Here is an 18,350-nt window from a genome sequence, read left to right on the forward strand (position 1 = left end):
TCAAGCCCGGGCTAGAAATCCATATACAACAAACAATGCGACACATTCACCTTTTCCTCACCTTTTTAACTATGAACATGAACATTTGAGAGGAGATACATGTTGCTCTGAATACCGTGGGGGGGGTTTCCAGCTTGAACCCGGGCTCCCCCAGAGTTACAGTGTCGAAGTGTCCTTGAGAAAGACACTCCTGATGTGCAGGTTGGTGCCTCGCATGGTTTCCTCCGCCATCGTGGTATAAATGTGTTGTGAATGGGTGAATGTAATGCACAATCTATGTAAAGCACCTTGGATAAAGTGGCTATATAAATCCACCATTTACCATTTACCATAATTCAGTGGTTGCCTGTGGTCCGTCGACCGCTATAGCCAGGGGTCCTTGAGGTGGTTCCACCGGGGCGGGTCCCCAGATAAATCAGTTAATTTAGCATCAAAATCACTTAACCCATTCTGACCGGGCACCCATTTTGGTGTCGGCATCATGTTATGCTTTAGCTATTGAAAAATAGCAGATCTACAAGCTCATAGCGCGCCACCGAGTGGCGCGCTACGAGCTTGTAGGTCTGCTATTTTTGAAAAATCAAAGAACGACATTTTTTAGAATCTGATCTCAGGTCAGAATGGGTTCATCAGACCAGTGTGTGTCCGGCGGAAACCTCGTATGAATCTGATCTCAGGTCAGAATGGGTCAGTCCCTAGTGGCCCCAGTACATCAATTTGGGCCGTCCTTGATGTGACAATGTTTGAGAAACACTGCTGTGTAAATTGCACGGATAAGAATCGATATCCGGCAGACACAATCCACATGCATTCAGCATGCAAGGGTACAAGAATGGGAATGTGAATGCTGTGTTGAACAAATCACCCTGGAAGTTATTTTGATTTAACCCATTCTGACCTGAGATCAGATTCACACGAGGTTTCCACTGGACACACACTGGTCTGATTAACCCATTCTGACCTGAGATCAGCTGACACGAGACAGAGAGCATACCTGCTGGGACATATCCAGGTTTAACCCATTAAAGGACCACTTCAGCACTTTCCAACCTATCTTCATAATATTATTGGTCCACACTAACGATCATGATAAAATAAAAATAAAACTACTCAGACAGTCTGTGTCTCATCGGAGCGCTGTGGGCAGTTCAGAAACCCCGTCCACCAGTGACATCATCGATGGGGAATCCAAGCTAATAGAAACTGCAGGCTATTCCTGAAAAGTTGCAATGCGCAAAATGGAAATCTTGTTTAACCCATTCTGAACGGGGACCCATTTTGGTGTTAGCATCATGTCGTGCTTTAGCTATTGAAAAATAGCAGACCTACAAGCTCATATCGCGCCACCGAGTGGCGCGATACGAGCTTGTAGGTCTGCTATTTTTTGAAAAATCAAAGAGCGACTGACATTTTTTAGAATCTGATCTCGGGTCAGAATGGGTTCATCAGACCAGTGTGTGTCCAGTGGAAACCTCGCATGAATCTGATCTCAGGTCAGAATAGGTTAAAAAAGAAAAACTGGTGTCACTGGTGGACTCTTAATCTGAACTGCCCACAGCCCGGTGAGGACCAATTATATGAAGATAGGTTGAAAAGTGGTCCTTTAAGACCCGAGGACCCGATTCTACGAATGTCTTCTTAAATCCTATCCCATAGAAATCATATGTTTCTATAATCAGTGAAGCTCAAACTTTTTCATGTCAAGAATACCCTAGATTAGAATGATCTGTATTGGGCTGCTGACCTCCATCTCAATACAGGCTACTTAGTTCCAGGGACCTCCCATGAGGAGCAAAGATTAGAGTTAAAAATGTTCACCGTGGAAGAATAATGTTCAAAGATTTGAACATGTTTTCACGATAAAAACGATGCGGCACCCAGTGCCACGCTTTGAGCTCGTAGATATGCTATTTTTTCAATAGGTACAGTATAAAATGATGGTTAACGTGGTTAAACGCTAACATGACACAGGTTCTTAACCCATTCTGGGAGGGAACCCCTTTTGGTGTTTGAAAAAATAGCAGATCTACAAGCTCATAGCGCGCCACTCGTGGCGCGCTATGAGCTTGTAGGTCTGCTATTTTTGAAAAATCGAAGAACGACTGACATAGCAACACAGCTTTTTCAGAAAACTGTCAGGATGTAGAAGACATTTTTCGAATCTGATCTCAGGTCAAAATGGGTTAAATAAGTTTGTCTTTTCTCTGTCTGTCTGTCTGTCTGCATGTCTGTCTGTGTCTGTGTGTGTGTGTGTGTGTGTGTGTTTGCTGCTCTCTCTCAGCACCGGGGAGAGCCCCACAGGGTGTTACAGTGACAAAGAGTGATGCCAACGGGACCGCCATTGTGGTTGCTTGGAAACCACCTCCGGAAGAAGACCACAATGGAGTGGTTCAGGAGTACAAGGTAAGAGGGCAGTACTGTACTTTTTTTTTTTTTACTGGAGTATTTCCAATTTTCAGTACTTTTACTTCTACTCCACTACATCTCAGTGGCAAATATTATACTTTTACGCCACTGCATTTATTTGCATTAGTTACGTTTTAGATTTGGATTATTATTATTATTTCTAAACATACATTCAACCCATTTTGGTGTTAGCATCATGTTATGCTTTAGCTATTGAAAAATAGCAGATCTACAAGCTCATATCGCGCCACCGAGTGGCGCGATACGAGCTTGTAGGTCTGCTATTTTTTGAAAAATCGAAGAACGACTGACATTTTTTGAATCTGATCTCAGGTCAGAATGGGTTAATCAGACCAGTGTGTGTCCAGTGGAAAACCTCGTATGAATCTGATCTCAGGTCAGAATGGGTTAACCACTTCAGCCCTATAGGCCTATACATTTCGGCCATTTGAAAATAGACAATGTACAAGTTCACAATGCGTCGCAACTAGGCGCAGCGCATTGTGAGCTTGTGAATCTACTCTTATCAAAAGATTTGTATGCATTTTAAAACTTGTGAAATGGTACATTCTGCACAATGAGCACTTTCTTGTTTCTTTGTTGAATTCTTCTGATCTTTTACTTCCAGTAAAGTAAAGTAAACTATTTCTATATTGCAGTATTGATACTTTTACTTAAGCAAAACAAATGTGAGTAGTTTCTCCACCACTGGAAGGCTGGGCTGGCAGAAATGGAGCGAATATTATCGAGCTCCTGCTCACGTCTGAATTATGGGTGTCTCAGTGAAGGGGATAGCTTGATGAATCACATTGCCATTTATCCAACTGAGGGTGATATTTCACTGAAGTGTACTGAAATGTATCTTAATGTGTCTTTATGACTGTTTTAATTTTTTCCTCTGCTGTCGCGGTGAATAACTATTGACTATTTTCTTTCTTTCTTGCGATGATTCTACTGATTGCTTTTTCAAGTAATTGAAAAGGTCCCTGAAACCTATTTTATACTTCGCACAACGGTGTCATGCAAACATAGTGAAAATAGGCGATTTCAATAAGATTGTGGATCAGCTATTATTAGTATTTTCACTATTTAAAAAAAATCTTTTGACATTTTCTGACATTAATGCCTATAATGACACACCCAAAATATTGATAAATATTATTGGTAACTTTTTTCCCCGCTTCCGTTAGCTTCCGTTGCTAGCCTCCACAGGCCTCCCATTGTAGAAACAGCCTACATGATAATCCGTGGTACACGTACAAGTGCACGCTGTTATTAGTGTTTTTTTCTGCTCAAAATGGGATAAAGTACCATGTTTGGGACCGTATACAACATCAATCCAAGCTTGCGCTAAGAAAATGTATTGTCCGCGAGTTAGTACACAGCCTAGAGTGAGGCTACACTACAGATATGGAGGGCTATCATTCTGCGCATTTCACTAGCCACATGATCCCGCCTATGGTAACCGCACACTTCTACTTACCGGTATGTAAAACATTTGAGTACTACCACTGGTCCTTCCTCATGCCTCCTCCTCCTCCTCCAGATATGGTGCCTGGGTAACGAGAGTCGTTACCACGTCAACCAATCGGTAGACGGCTCCACCCTCTCCGTGCTCCTCCCCAGTCTGGCTCCAGGAATCCGCTACAGCGTGGAGGTAGCCGCCAGCAACAGTGCTGGGCCCGGGGTCAAGAGCCAAGTTACCTTCTTCCAACTCGGTGAGATTCAAGAAAATCTGGAAAATGTTTAGTTTTAGGCCTGGGCCGTGGCTCAGCGGTCCAGTCACCTAGGCCGGTATTAGTCCGAGTCTGGCAGTGTGGCCGTGGGTTCGACATCCCAATCCCGACGGCCTTTACTGCCTTTACCCCCATCTCTCTCCCCCATTTCTTGTCAGCCTACTGTCTGTCTCTCTATAAACAATATAAAATAAAGGCAGATCTACAAGGTGGCGCGACATGACATGTTGTGAGCTTGTAGATCGGCTATTTCGGGGTGTGCCAACCTGGTCGCGCGATGAAGTATTTATAAATCGGGCTTGTCCAAACTGCGGTCAAGTCATCAGAAAAGTTGTTTGTTAGGTGGTGGCTTTTTCAATATTGCCTTCAAGGCATCTTCAAATTGACTTTTTTGTTATTTATCTTCTGCCATTTTATAGATTATTTATATATTGTAGCCTATTTGACTGGCAATAATGACATTTAATGAAATTTGATCTATTATATTTTTGCCATATCAACATAATGGCCTATAGCAGTGGTTCTCAACCTGTGGTCTGGGGACCACCAGTGGTCCTTGAGAGGGTTCCAGGTGCTACCCAGCTAAATGATGGAGAGTTGTTAACCAAATGTACACTTATAGATCTTTAACTCTTGAGAGTAAAAGTATTGTTAAACAAAATGCATTACTTAAATTAGTCTACACAATTACGGAAGAATTGTTATTTTGATCAATGTTTGTCAAAAGCATGGAATTGTCAATTTGACAAAATCTTGTCCAACGATAAGAAAATATTCGAAGGGTCTGGCAGGCTAAATCTCATTAAATGGTGGTCCGTGGCTCAAATGCCAAATAAACAATGGGCCTTGATATGAAAAGGGTTGAAAGCAGTGACCTACTGTACCGGTCATTATATTGATCTTTGTGTTTGATCCTTTAGATTCCACGGGCCAGGTGACGATAGAGGACAGAGACGCCCTGTCACACATCTCAGACGTGGTGAAGCAGCCGGCCTTTATTGCTGGCATCGGCGCCACCTGCTGGCTGATCCTCATGGTGTTCAGCGTGTGGCTCTACCGCCACCGCAAGAAGAGGAACGGCCTGAGCAGCAGCTACACTGGCATCCGCAAGGGTGCGTGCTTATTATAGCCTACATCAGTGCTTATCAGACTTTTATTTTTTATTTCAAGGACCTTAACCATATTTCTGAAAGTGTACTTAAGTGGAACCAAATGGACCCTTATGGGGTCTATTTGTACAATTAGATGTATAGACCTGTAGCCTAAGGGTCCATTTGGACCCCCCCTCATGGGAGGCTTGAGAACCCCTGTCCTGTCCTGTGTACACGTACATGATATCTACACATTTTTACAACGATGAGAGTGTGCGATTTTTAGATGCTTGTTTAAGACACCCATTCCCAAATGACAAATTAACTCCAGTGCTAGTGTACACATCAGCAGAAGAAAAGGTGGGGTTTTTTTTTGTATGAACATTTAAACAAAAGACCAAGAAGAAAAGCAACAACATGTTGGAAAGAATAATACGAGAGAGGTGAATTTCAGTAGACCCGTGCGTGGGTAGTTCATAGAAACCTTTGACAGCGCCACATCATCACAGGCACATTTCTTTCACGACAGGCACATCGAGTCTCGTCGTGCACGGAGACAGATAACCAGACCGCGTCAGACACGCAGGACGGGCTCTGTAATCTCCGCCGTTGTGACTTGAAGACCTCAAAAGCAAGTGGCCATCAGACGTTCACATGGCACATCCACCGATTATGCTCACATTCAAAGGCTGACATTTTAGAGCTCATTTGTAAGCTGCCATCTCTCCACCCGCGCCGTGGCGACGGTTCATGGATGTCTGAGACTGTCAACCTGCCGGTGTACACCACCACCGCATCACCGTTATCTCCCTTCTTTGTCTGCCCGCCCATCACCCCCATTAACCTTCACCGGGACACTTTGTCTAAAGAAAAGCGCAGCGTTTAGGGCAGGCAGCCTCACTTCTGTGCCTTTAAATGTTTGCATAGTGTAATAGTATCAGAGCCAGGGTCACGATGGTCTCGCCACATTTGTTTTATTTATTTTTTATCGGGATCAGATCGGAGTCTATTCACGATGCGTACAGAAGTAAACATCTTTGTTGCTTTGTTGCAAAAAGCTTTGTCTTCGTGTCGATAAAAGTCGATACACACAGCAGAGATCACAGCGAGATAACACAACATGCAGAAAGATTAAGAAAAGGTCAACGTGATAACTTCGTCCAGGCTCGCAACACGTCGCTGTGCCTCGTGGTGTGAGCTCGTAGTGTTGCATTTTTACATGCAACACTATTGTACGATTAATTATATCTGAGGCTATATGATGGAACTGTGATCTATTTAACTGATATTGATTTCTTCACTTTGTTTCCTATCTTTGTGCCCCCTCCTGTGCAGTTCCGTCCTTCACCTTTACACCCACAGGTATGTAGCCTACTGTATGGACCATGTTCAGGTTAATCAGGTTCATTTCTTTGTTTGTCCCAGAAGGGGCGATTTGGTGTGCAGCAAAACATTACAAGGCAGACATGACAACATATTATAAAAGCACTGGATTCACAGACACACAGACCTGTAATAAGGTCCACAGTGTTCCATTCTAACTACCACTACCGGTAGTAGTAGTAGTAGTAGTAATAATCATAATCATAATTATAAGTTTTTTCTTTATTTGTATATATATTTGCATATTAAATGCAGCCAGTGTGCCTTACATAAAAAAAATAGATCAACAAAAGAAAGAAATATTACAATATTTTACAGATTTGACTGCATGCTCGCATGTACTGGAACAATATTCTTTCATATAATGATGTTTTCATGGGGATTGGGGATTCAACATGACTCAACACAGACATTTCAGCATAAAAGACAACAGATTGCAGTAGCAATTGTAGCTGTAAAAAAAAATACATCATCTCTTTTAAAAAAAAAGAAAAAACTACACTCAGGGTTTATAGGATTTCTGCTTTGAACACTTTGTTTGGGTCAAACTAATGGAGATCTATTGTGAAGTGTCATGTGTATTGTATTGTTTTCATATGTGCAGTGGCCTACCAGAGAGGAGAGTCTGTGTGCAGCGCTGGGAGGTAAGTGAAACTATCCGTCTTGGTCCATGAAAACAAAATGAATGTACAAGGAAACCAATTCACTTACAATGTTCCTCCACCAGGGGGAGTGCACGCACCACCTTTCTGAAAAACAGAAAAGCGTTAGCATCCATCTCACTCTCTTTTGGTTGTACTGAGGCATGGAGACAATGTTGATTTTTTGTCTTAATGCGGTTTGTTTTCATCGTTCTTGCGGTAGACCTGGACTTCTGGGTATGGGAGAGCCTTTGAACCAGCTGTGGTTGCCAGACAACTGGCCCAACGCCTGCACCAACAACCACAAAGACTGCAGTATAAACTGCTGCAACAATGGCAACGGCACCAGTGACAGTAACATGACCACATACAGTCAGCCAGGTCAGTGCAGGACTAAGTACTAGTATTCACTATGTAAACATTAAAGGTGGTGTCAATTATATGTTGTGGTTAAAACCAAAGGTTCTTTGTGAAAATGTTAAAGCTCTATATTCTGATAGTTATCATTGCTATGGAGCAGTGGTTTTCAACCCTTTTCATATCAAGGCCCATTATTTATTTGGCATTTGAGCCAAATACATTTGATGAGATTTAGCCTCTCAGACCAAAAAACGAAATGATATTTTGATATCCTTGAGATAGATAACTCTTAAGAGTTAAAGATCTATAAGGGTCCATTTGGTTACCAACTTTCCATCATTTACCCTGGCGACCACCTGGAACCCCCTCAAGGACCACTGGTGGTCTGGTTGAAAAAAACCCCCACTGCTATAGAGTATTTTCTTCAATGAATGCCTGTCCCTCCAGCTAAACAGAAAAAGGCATTTTCAGGTGCATGGTGGGTTGCATTGCGAAGGCGGTTTGTCTTCATTATCACGTTGCATGCTTGTGTGTTCCTCTCAGCCGACTGCATAGCCAACTACGGAAGCCACCTGGAAAACAAGCAGGCGGCTTCTCTGGGATCCGAGACGCCCATCTACAGCGACGTGAACAACCTCAACAGCGAGCTCAAGACCTTCAACAACTGCGGCGTGTGCTACGGGGGCTCCGGCGGAGAGGGCCAGGGCGGCAACATCTACGAGCCCATCCCCTACGCCACCACACAGCTCATCCAGGCCGGCCTCATGAGCAAGGCGGCGGACCCTCGCGGCGCGGAGCAGCAGTGCTGGAAGCAGTCCCCCCCCAACCCGCCCCAGGTGCCCAGAGACCTGACGGCGCAGATGCAGTACAACGTCATGGAGCAAAACAGGCTCAATAAAGGTGACCATTTTGAACCCTGTTTTTTTGACATGTCATTTTATAGGCATAGTAGTATTCGTTGCTGTCGGGAGGAAACCACCCAACTCCATTTTTGAGTGTTGTTTTTTTTTAATTATTATTATTACTTTTAATAAATCGGTGCTATTGGACACCCTTTACGTGTTTACTGTGTGTTGGTTAAAAACATATTGAACAATGAAAAGTAGCAAAAGGCGCTTCGGACAAAGATTGGACCCTCAAGCTGTGTGCTAAAGCAGCTAACTCCACCACCTCTCCAAATCTCATGCAAGTAATTGACAATATAAATTCACAATGTCAAGTCTGATGAGGCAGTATTGCTTTGTTTTAAAAATGAACATTTTGGAGTTAGGTAGTTTCTTCCCCGACAGCAGAGATTCAACAATTGTAGGCTAATAATAATATATATTTAATATATTGAAAAAATACAAAATTGACCCTTCCTGTGACAATGTTTTTCTCCTTTCCGCGTGGGGGGGTCATGTTTACGCGACGTTTCCAAGGAGGTGAAGGGCCGTTCCAGAGCGCCATACTGTGTAACCCCTGTCGCGATCACAGCACGGGAGGCTCTCATCACAGCTCCGACAGAGGCAGCAACAGCACTTCAGGTAATAATGCCCCAGACCTGCTCTCAATGGAACATTCCTGTGTATCGCATCGTCCAAAGGGAAGCACGCACATCTTGAAACATCCTACAGGTGCTTGAACAAAAGATACACGTACAATGAAAAAGGGGAGGCTGTAGACTGCGGCGAAAGAAAAAAGGAAGGCAGTTGTTCCTGACGAAGACCCGCATGGGTCCAAACGTCGTGTCCCTTCTTCAATAAAGTATCCTGGGGAGCTCAAGAACAGTGTGCGGACTGCACATTAATATCCTGGTCGTCTGGCAGAAACCTCGCCGTAGGCCTATATTTATTTTAGATTTCGTAAATGAATGCCTTTCCCTTGTCATACAATAGTGTCCACAGAAAAGTTACAAAGACAGCTGATCTACGAGCTCTCAATGCATCATTGTGAGCTTGTAGATTGGCTATTCTAGCTATTTATGAAAAAAAAACATGTGAAAGTGGTGAAATTAAGTATGAACAAGAGTTTGTGACTAAATAATAACTATGTTGGATCCCATTGGTTCATCTCCTGAAAAGTAACAGTTTGGGACATGCGAGGTTTCCAACCCGACAGCGACCACGTTTCTATTCCATTCCTCTCTGCCCTTCAGGGAGTCAGAGTTCTAAGAAAGGAGCGCGACCGCCCAAGGTCCCCAAACAGAACTCGGTACACTGGGGAGAGCCTCTGCCTCCTCCTTACTGCAACGCACCAACACAGAGCTGGAAGAGTGAGGAATATGCCCTGCCTATGGATAAGAGGTGAGCGCACGCACGCACGCACACACACACACACACATACACATACACATACACATACCCACACACGTGCATGCATGGCAAGATCTTTTCAACTGAGAAGTGTGGACACAGGAATACTTTTCACAGTTAAATCCCCTAGAGGGTCTCAGAGCATCCCTTTATACTGATGCCAAATCCTCATCTCTCTCTCTCTCTCCCTCCTTCTCAGTTTGGATGCAGATGGCCAGTCGTCTGTGCCCGCCTTGAGGATGTACTTGCATCAGGACGGCATGGAGGAGGTGGACGAGGACGGGGAGAGAACCGAGGGACAGAGTTTCCTCATCCTGGACAGAGGTCCTACCCCCCCGATCCGAGGGACGGCCTCCTCAGCCTCCGCTGCCGTGTCCCATGGCGGCCACCAGTCCATGGCCACGTCACTCACGCCCTCACTGCAGGGAGACCCCAGGTAACCCCCCCCCCGTTCAAATATATACAGTACCCTCTCGTCCTAGTGTACGAATACAGATGTGCCGTTCCAACTCTTTCCTCCTGAAGATTTTCAGAAAATGCATGTTTTCCCCACAGGTTTTATTCACTGATTATAGCCTAATGCTAATTCTACTGCTACTGCTACTGAAAATAATCTATTCAGGGATCTGAATAGAATTAACATTACATATTACAACACCTTGGCAAATGCCCCAGCCCCACTTTCTCACTGACGATATGTTCTGACAATGCACTGACAATCCACTGAATTGCCCAGGACGTGAAGTTCTCAAACGTCACGTCTGTATCAGCGATGAGGAGAGATATCTCAATCCGTTTTGTACAAAGGCATGCGACTATCGATTATTTAATCATTATAAGTAGAGCTCTTGCCTTTGGACCTCAACGTTGTGTGTTCAAATCCGGGAACTGCCGACACGGCACATGGATTTTCAAGAATCCTGCCCCCACAATTAAAACAGACCCTGTCACAATTACATGATCTTCCATGTTTCTATGGCTTATTGTGCATGTTGTTCTTATTGCTTATCGCCTTCCTGCTTGGTCCCGCCTTATCGCTGCTTGCAGCTATATTTTTCCCCTTACAGCATATCCGTTCCTTTTTTGGAAAGTGAGTGAATATTCAGTAGGATTGTTTTAATCGTTATTGTTCTCTTTAAAATGAAAGGAAAAAACGGGGAAAAAAAATCGCTGGCAGTCAATTATTTATCTTTATTTTTATCAAATTTTTATTTCTCCAATAGTATAGTTAGCGATAAATCGATTAGTTCGATTAACTTTGCACCCCTATTTTTGTACGGTGTTTTTCCAGCCATCCCCTGTCCCCAACACACACCTACATGTGCCTGGATATGGACGGACAACAAGATGAGGAGGAGGAGGAGGTCATCGATGAGGAGACCCAGGAGGAGGAAGAGGAGGAGGAGGTGGAGGAGGAGACGGAGACAGCGCCGAGCCACTGCCACTCAGTGGTGGAAAAAGTACTCAAATGTTTTATTTAAGTAAAGGCATCAATACTGCAATATAGAACTTACTCAAAATCCACATTGTGAGCTTGTAGATCGGCTATTTTAAAATGGCCAAAATGTATATAGGGGCTGAAGTGGTTACTGCTTGTTTTGTAATGATAATCAAAATCTACAAAGTAACTATAGTAACCAACGTTTTAGTAAAAGCACAATATTTTCCTCTTGAAGTATAGAAGTAAAAGTATAGAAGTAAAATGACTGGAAATTGGAAATACTCAAGTGAAGTCTAAATACCTGAAAATCGTACTTAAAGTACAGCACTGAAGTAAATGTACTTAGCTATACCTTCCACCACCTATACCACCAGCGCCAAAAGAGTCAGCAGCACCACCACCACCACCACCACCCGCACCACCCTTCTCTCCAGAGGGTCCACCAACGCGGGCGAGGGGGAGCCTACGAGCAGACCCCGGCCTCCAGCGCCGGCGAGCTGGACCGATCCGTCACGGGCTCCATGCGGAACAGCTGGGGCTCGGCCTCCGAGGACAACATTTCTTCGGGCAGGTATATAACCCTCTAACACCCGCATTAATTTCTACTTGCAAAAAATTGATTTCAACCTTACTACTACTTTGTACTACTAGGACTAAGACTACAAAATATGTTAAAAAATAAAATAATAATAAAGTTTGATGAAAAATGTATAATAATTATATAATAATATAATAAATTAATAATTTACATTTTGGGGATATCTTTCACAATAATGAACAATAATAAAACATGTTCTAGACATTCTAATGATCACAAAAAAACATATATTACAATTATTTTACCTACTTTTATTAGGGTAAAGGTCAAAAGTCCTAGGTTAAAAAATGTTCAAAATCGCACAGAGTCCAGAATTTCAGCCTCTGTGGGGGGTATTTATATGCAAATACCAATACCAATGGCATTGCAATGAACATCACTGATGACGTTTAGGTAAAAAAATAACAGAAAAAAAAATAGTAATTAAATAAAATAAAATTGTTGCTAAAAAGCAACGCTGGGTCTTAGAGGGACAATGGAAAATAATAATGTGCATTCCATTACGGGGGGGGGGGGAAGTGTTGAGAATGTATTATTAAGGAAGATTCAGGCTGAAGAACAACATACAGATATCATAGGAACAACTGCTCCGGCAGCCCCCTCCGGGCACAAGCCTCCGGGCCCTATTCTCAGACTAGTTCTTATTGTCCAGTCTTAACAGAGATGCTATACTAAATTAAATGGCCATATAAGGATATACTAAAGATAAGGATGACACACAAATAGTTACACAAGTACACATTCGCTGACGGAGTGATAGTGACCATGGAGGAGTCTGGTCAGCTGGTAGACTGACAGCTGTAGTTAAAGGGATTGTGACATTAAAAAAAAGGTTTTGGAATTGTTCTTGTTTTTTTTAGGTTTTCTAATCTTAATTGCACCCAAAAAACATGAACTTTTAACATTCAGTAGACAAACAGGTGCTCTGATTTGCCGGCAGTAAGTGACATCACTTACTGCAAATCCCATATATGTCAATGGGATTTGCCAGCAGATGTCACTGTTTCACTGTGTTGCCTGTTTTCATTGTAGCTCAAAAGGCCCAAAAAAACCCAAAGAAAACCTCAGACCACAGAAAATCCACTGAATGTTCAAAGTTCAGGTTTCTTTTAGTGTAATTGAGGTCATAAAACCTAAAAGAAAAAAGAAAAAGAAAAAGAAATGAAAATGAATGTCATAAAACCTTTAAGTTAGAATGGGCACATTAGTGCTGACTATAGCATTGAATGAGATGAACAAATACAGAATAATACATATAGTTGGCATTCTAAAATATCCATTGCACAGGTCCAGCGTCGTCAGCACCTCCGAGGGGTCCTTCTTCACGGACACCGACTTCAGCCAGGCCGTGGCCTCATCGGGGGACTACTTACTGGGCCTGAGGCGCTACAACACGGAGGACGCAGCGGCAGGTGAGAATCCAAAATGCACACCAAGGGGTTCTCGGTATGTTGTCCGGTGAAATCAAGGATTATTTTTAACCCATTCTGACCTGAGATCAGATTCATACGAGGTTTCCACTGGGACACACACTGGTCTGATTATTAACCCATTCTGACCTGAGATCAGATTCTAAAAATGTCAGTCGTTCTTCGATTTAAAAAAAAATAGCAGACCTACAAGCTCGTAGCGCGCCACTCGGTGGCGCGCTATGAGCTTGTAGATCTGCTATTTTTCAATAGCTAAAGCATAACATGATGCTAACACCAAAATGGGTTCCCGTTCGGAATGGGTTAACCACGTTAAACCTGGCATCCCTGTTTTTGGGGCAATATTTTCCAATTACAAAAAAACAAAACATTCAATTAAATAAAAAATGAAAAATGAAATTAATCAAAAAATAAGCAGATCTACAAGGTCTCAACTTTATCACTATGTTCATGAATCGTTCAACATTGCCGATATTAGGTCCTTGTGGGGTCGCCACGACTGATTTCAGTCTTTTTTGATTCCGTAGAAGCCCAAGTCATGTCTTCTTTTGAGCCATGTTGCACAGCGAAAACATGCATTGACAGCTTGTAGATCGTCTATTCTCGGTTATTAATTTAGAGCTTTTAATGTGGTCAAACTGGCAATATGTTCCAAGGCATCTTCCATAAAATCTGTGATAGTCTCGGTCGGACATTTCATATAAAAAGCAAAGGTTAAAGCCTCATCAATCTGTGATTTCTTTCACCTGGTTGGCAGCGGGGACAAAATTACTAAAACATCATCCTTTTACATATTGTGTTGATTGTTTAGGAATCAGCACTAGCTCCTTTCATGCATTTTCGTGAGATTTTATTTTTGCTTTAATCCATGAGAGTTACATACCTTTAAGGTACATTTTTGGTTCCATTTGTACACCCTCAGTTATCCCATTCTGATCGGGAACCCATTTTGGTGTTAGCATCATGTTATGCTTTAGCTATTGAAAAATAGCAGATCTACAAGCTCATAGCGCGCCACCGAGTGGCGCGCTACGAGCTTGTAGGTCTGCTATTTTTGAAAAATCGAAAAACAACTGACATTTTTAGAATCTGATCTCAGGTCAGAATGGATTAATCAGACCAGTGTGTGTCTAGTGGAAACCTCGTATGAATCTGATCTCAGGTCAGAATGGGTTAAAGGGGTCCGTGGGGGGGGGGGGGGGTCCTTGCGATTATAATGTTTGAGAACCACTGACATATAGACAATATAATTCTGATTAATGTTGTCTCAGGGCACCCAAACATTCGGTATTTTCCTGCCCACAGGTCAACGTCACCCGCGCCCCAGCAGCCCCCTGTCCACAGACAGCAACATGAGTCCTGCCGTAACACAGAGGAGGCCCAAGAGGCATAAACACTATTCTGTTCAACGGGGCCACAAACCCAGGGATGACTTCAATGACGGTAAATTACTGTACTGGTTCTCATCTATTTTGAGGTGGCGGCAGTGACTCGGGGGTAGAGTGGCCGGTAAAGCAGACCGGATGAGCTTCCGAGTTCGATCCCGGGCTCCCCCAGAGTTAGTGTCCTTGAGCAAGACTCTGAACCCCTTATTGCTCCTGATGTGCAGGTTGGTGCCTTGCATGGTTTCCTCTGCCACCGGTGTATGAATGGGTGAATGTAATGCACAATCTATGTGAAGCGCTTTGGATAAATCACTATATAAATGCACCATTTACCATTTTGTGGCACTGGTGCAGGACTAAAAAAAGGAAAAGAAAGTCTGCAAAACAGAGATTGCTGCTCCAACTATTTTACCTGGCAAAAACACAAGCAAATACAACATTTTTACCGATGAGTTTGGTCTTCAGCAGGTGAAATAATTAATGCAGCAGTGATGTAATATTGGTACAATATTTGGAAATTCTCTTTTGTAAGCATCCTTGGATTTAGCACTAGCAGGATTTATTACGAATGGTCTGGCTTTTCTGCATTGTGTGTATACAGAAGCTTTGTGATTATATTGTCCCCTAATCCATCACTCTTCAGTTCACGTTGTGATGCGGTGAGTCTGGATAAGGGTCATCAGTCACTGTAATTATTTCACCTGACAAAAAACAAACTCATGGTCGAAACGTTATTTGCTTGCACAGTATTGTTGGAGCAGCGAGGTGTTGTATGGACTTTCTTTTCCTTTCAATGATGGTAAAAACACACACAATAAATATATTTTAATTATGTGTGCCTGTTTGCCCTTGAAATTAGGTCTGACATTTGTACCTCTGTGCTTTGCTCTACAGACATGCCTCTGAATTTCCCCAGTCAGAAGTCCTCTGGGGACTGTAACGTGAGGGGGGCCACGCTGCCCAGGGTGGGCTCCAGGGAGGCCAGGGGTCGACGAGGCAGCGCAGGAGGTCAGAAGACCCGAGAGGGTTCTTTTGAGCATAGAGAGAGCCAGGAGAAAAACAAAACTCCACAAGGAGGGAAAGGGAATTGCAAAAGCCGACAACATTCAGGTACTGAAGTGAATGTAACCACCGTGCTCTATTGAAAACGCTATTTCCTTAGACTGCATGTCTATGTCTAACTACTATCTTTTGTCTGAATGTAAACCCTACTATTCGAGTGTAAAACCTAGTCTCTTAGACTACCGGTAAATGTAACCCTGTGCTGTTAGATTGAATGCAAACATTGCTCTCTTACTAGTCTGGATGAAAACCCTAACCTCTTAGACTGATTGTTATCTTACGCGGTACTGAATGTAAACAGATGTAGATCCTATTCTATCCAAATCAAATGTTCTTTATGAATAAAATAATGATAAAGACATGAGTATTTTGTATCAAACCTATTCAGTTGATGCCTCATTGGTTATGCTCATTATTGATACCTTTATTTAATCAACCTCATTCCAAATCGAAATTGTGTCCACCTCAATCTGAGCCGCAATTCAGAGGAAAACAGAGGTAAATATCGGCGGCCCCATAGCATTGTGCGGGCCGGGCCGCCATCTTGGGGAGGGCAAAACACAACAAGCTGAGCGTTGCCTAGTGACCGGGATCCCCGCCTAACGATATATATTAGCGAGACGATTATGAATCAATACAAAGCTCCAAAACACGTTAAAGGCGTTTTTGGTACAATGGGATTCCATGAAAAACACGTTAAAGTCCTTCGCGGCCAATGAGTTTACACAACATTAGGACAAACAATAACCCCTACTCTCTTAAAGCTAAACCTACTATGTTTGGCTGAATGTAACCCTAGTGATACCATCAGCTCTTTGCATTCAACGGTGGAATTATTCTCTGATTCTAAACTGTTAACATTTGAATGATTAATAGATTATCCTCCTTTCACTCCCACCAGATTTCGGGGACATCCTTTTGTATAGCCGTCCCTCATTCCCTTCAGTTGACGATCACAGGGACCCTGGTGGTCCTGTAACATCTGCAGACTCCAGGGGCAAACAGGGTGAAGAGGGGACTCCTGCAAGACTGGGAAGCTTGCAGCCACAGGTGCAGGAGTTAGAGGTGTGTAATATGAGTGTGAATTAGATCGTCATTTCACGCAGTGTTTTCTTTTGCATGTAAAAGCGTACTTGAAGTTAGAACCCTCACTTTATTTCCACAGTTACTGGAGAGCTGAGGTGCAAATGTCACAAGAATAGGAAGCTTCTGCAATTGCCTGGAAGAAAGGAACATGACCTTTTTTTATATCAAGAAGTACCTGACTGACACTGCACAACGCTCTCTAGTTTTCTAGTTCCAGTTTTTCATTAGTTGTCCAACTTTGAAGGAAGAAGACGGTGAAAGAAAAAAGAAAGGCGTTTAAGTCTCTGTGGATTCTAATTTGGACTCTAATTGTTTACTTGTTAGTGGTTGATAACTAACTCCCATCATTCTTGGTGGTGGTGAGTTATACTCTGTGATGTAAGATGAACTACATGCACATTTGATGGCTGTTGTGAGTGTATACAAAGATGTTTTTTCACAAAGACTCCCCGATGTGGTCTTTGCTTGTCAGTTATTCTTGCTATTTTACTGTAATGAATATTTGGTCATCATCACCAGCCATCTCGTACTTATTATTTAAGCGTTTTACTGCCACAAAAAAAAAAATGCTTTGGTGGGATCTTATTATTTGTATTGCATTTTGTAAAGCACTATTAATGTTTTGATATTGATGTCCATCTCGTTATGTGTATTATTCGTTCTACATTGGTTTTATAAGCACAATCACTTAATTGTTTTATTTTAAATCATTTTGAGGTTCCATCCCACGTCATGGAAATGGTGGGAAATAGTCTGGTCAATGAATTGTTAGCTTGATTCAGACAGACAGACAGACAGAGTGATGTGTCATGGACTGAGATGCACATGTTCTTAGTGGTTCCTATTCAGACATGACACATACACAGAGCGTGGTACTGAGGGGGATTGTTTTCTATCTTAACCACATCAACCCTATAGCAGAGCTATAATGAGGCGTACATTCGGCGAAAATATCGGATCCGCTACTTTCAAGGAGGACATTTTGGTCTAAAAAAGGGAAAGAATTAGGGAGCATCGTATAGATCCCTGCGGGACTCCGGTGACAATTATGTATATCCCATTCTGACCTGAGATCAGATTCATACGAGGTTTCCACTGGACACACACTGGTCTGATGAACCCATTCTGACCTGAGATCAGATTCTAAAAATGTCAGTCGTTCTTCGATTTTTCAAAAATAGCAGTACCTACAAGCTCATAGCGCGCCACTCGGTGGCGCGCTATGAGCTTGTAGATCTGCTATTTTTCAATAGCTAAAGCATAACACGATGCCAACACCAAAATGGGTGCCCGGTCAGAATGGGATATAGGGTTTACGTGGTTAACGTGTTCATCATTTGGCTTCCTTGTCAGGACCATCAACAGTTTGGTAATCTCCTTCCATTGAGTCCATTATTCATTCTAGTGTTGTTTTGTTAACTGAAGCTCGACAAAACT

The 18,350-nt window shown here is 42.8% G+C and overlaps 1 protein-coding gene across 1 annotated transcript in view; it reads left to right on the forward strand.

Annotated features, from left to right (window-relative positions):
- Positions 1-18,112, forward strand: part of LOC310853148 (roundabout homolog 1-like) — a 143,133-nt gene extending 125,021 nt beyond the window's left edge. Inside the window, 17 exon segments of the mRNA XM_083757386.1 lie at positions 2,282-2,403; positions 3,953-4,124; positions 5,063-5,254; positions 6,569-6,595; positions 7,221-7,260; positions 7,481-7,638; positions 8,161-8,517; positions 9,039-9,143; positions 9,755-9,902; positions 10,111-10,347; positions 11,203-11,371; positions 11,727-11,923; positions 13,238-13,362; positions 14,686-14,823; positions 15,660-15,875; positions 16,729-16,892; positions 16,993-18,112. Coding sequence (XP_083613512.1) covers positions 2,282-2,403; positions 3,953-4,124; positions 5,063-5,254; positions 6,569-6,595; positions 7,221-7,260; positions 7,481-7,638; positions 8,161-8,517; positions 9,039-9,143; positions 9,755-9,902; positions 10,111-10,347; positions 11,203-11,371; positions 11,727-11,923; positions 13,238-13,362; positions 14,686-14,823; positions 15,660-15,875; positions 16,729-16,892; positions 16,993-17,007 — 2,582 coding nt within the window. The 3' untranslated portion in view covers positions 17,008-18,112.
- Positions 18,113-18,350: the final 238 nt, after the last annotated feature.

This window comes from Protomyctophum parallelum, assembly GCF_964188405.1.
Source record: "Protomyctophum parallelum genome assembly, chromosome: 1".
Taxonomy (NCBI): Eukaryota; Metazoa; Chordata; class Actinopteri; order Myctophiformes; family Myctophidae; genus Protomyctophum; species Protomyctophum parallelum.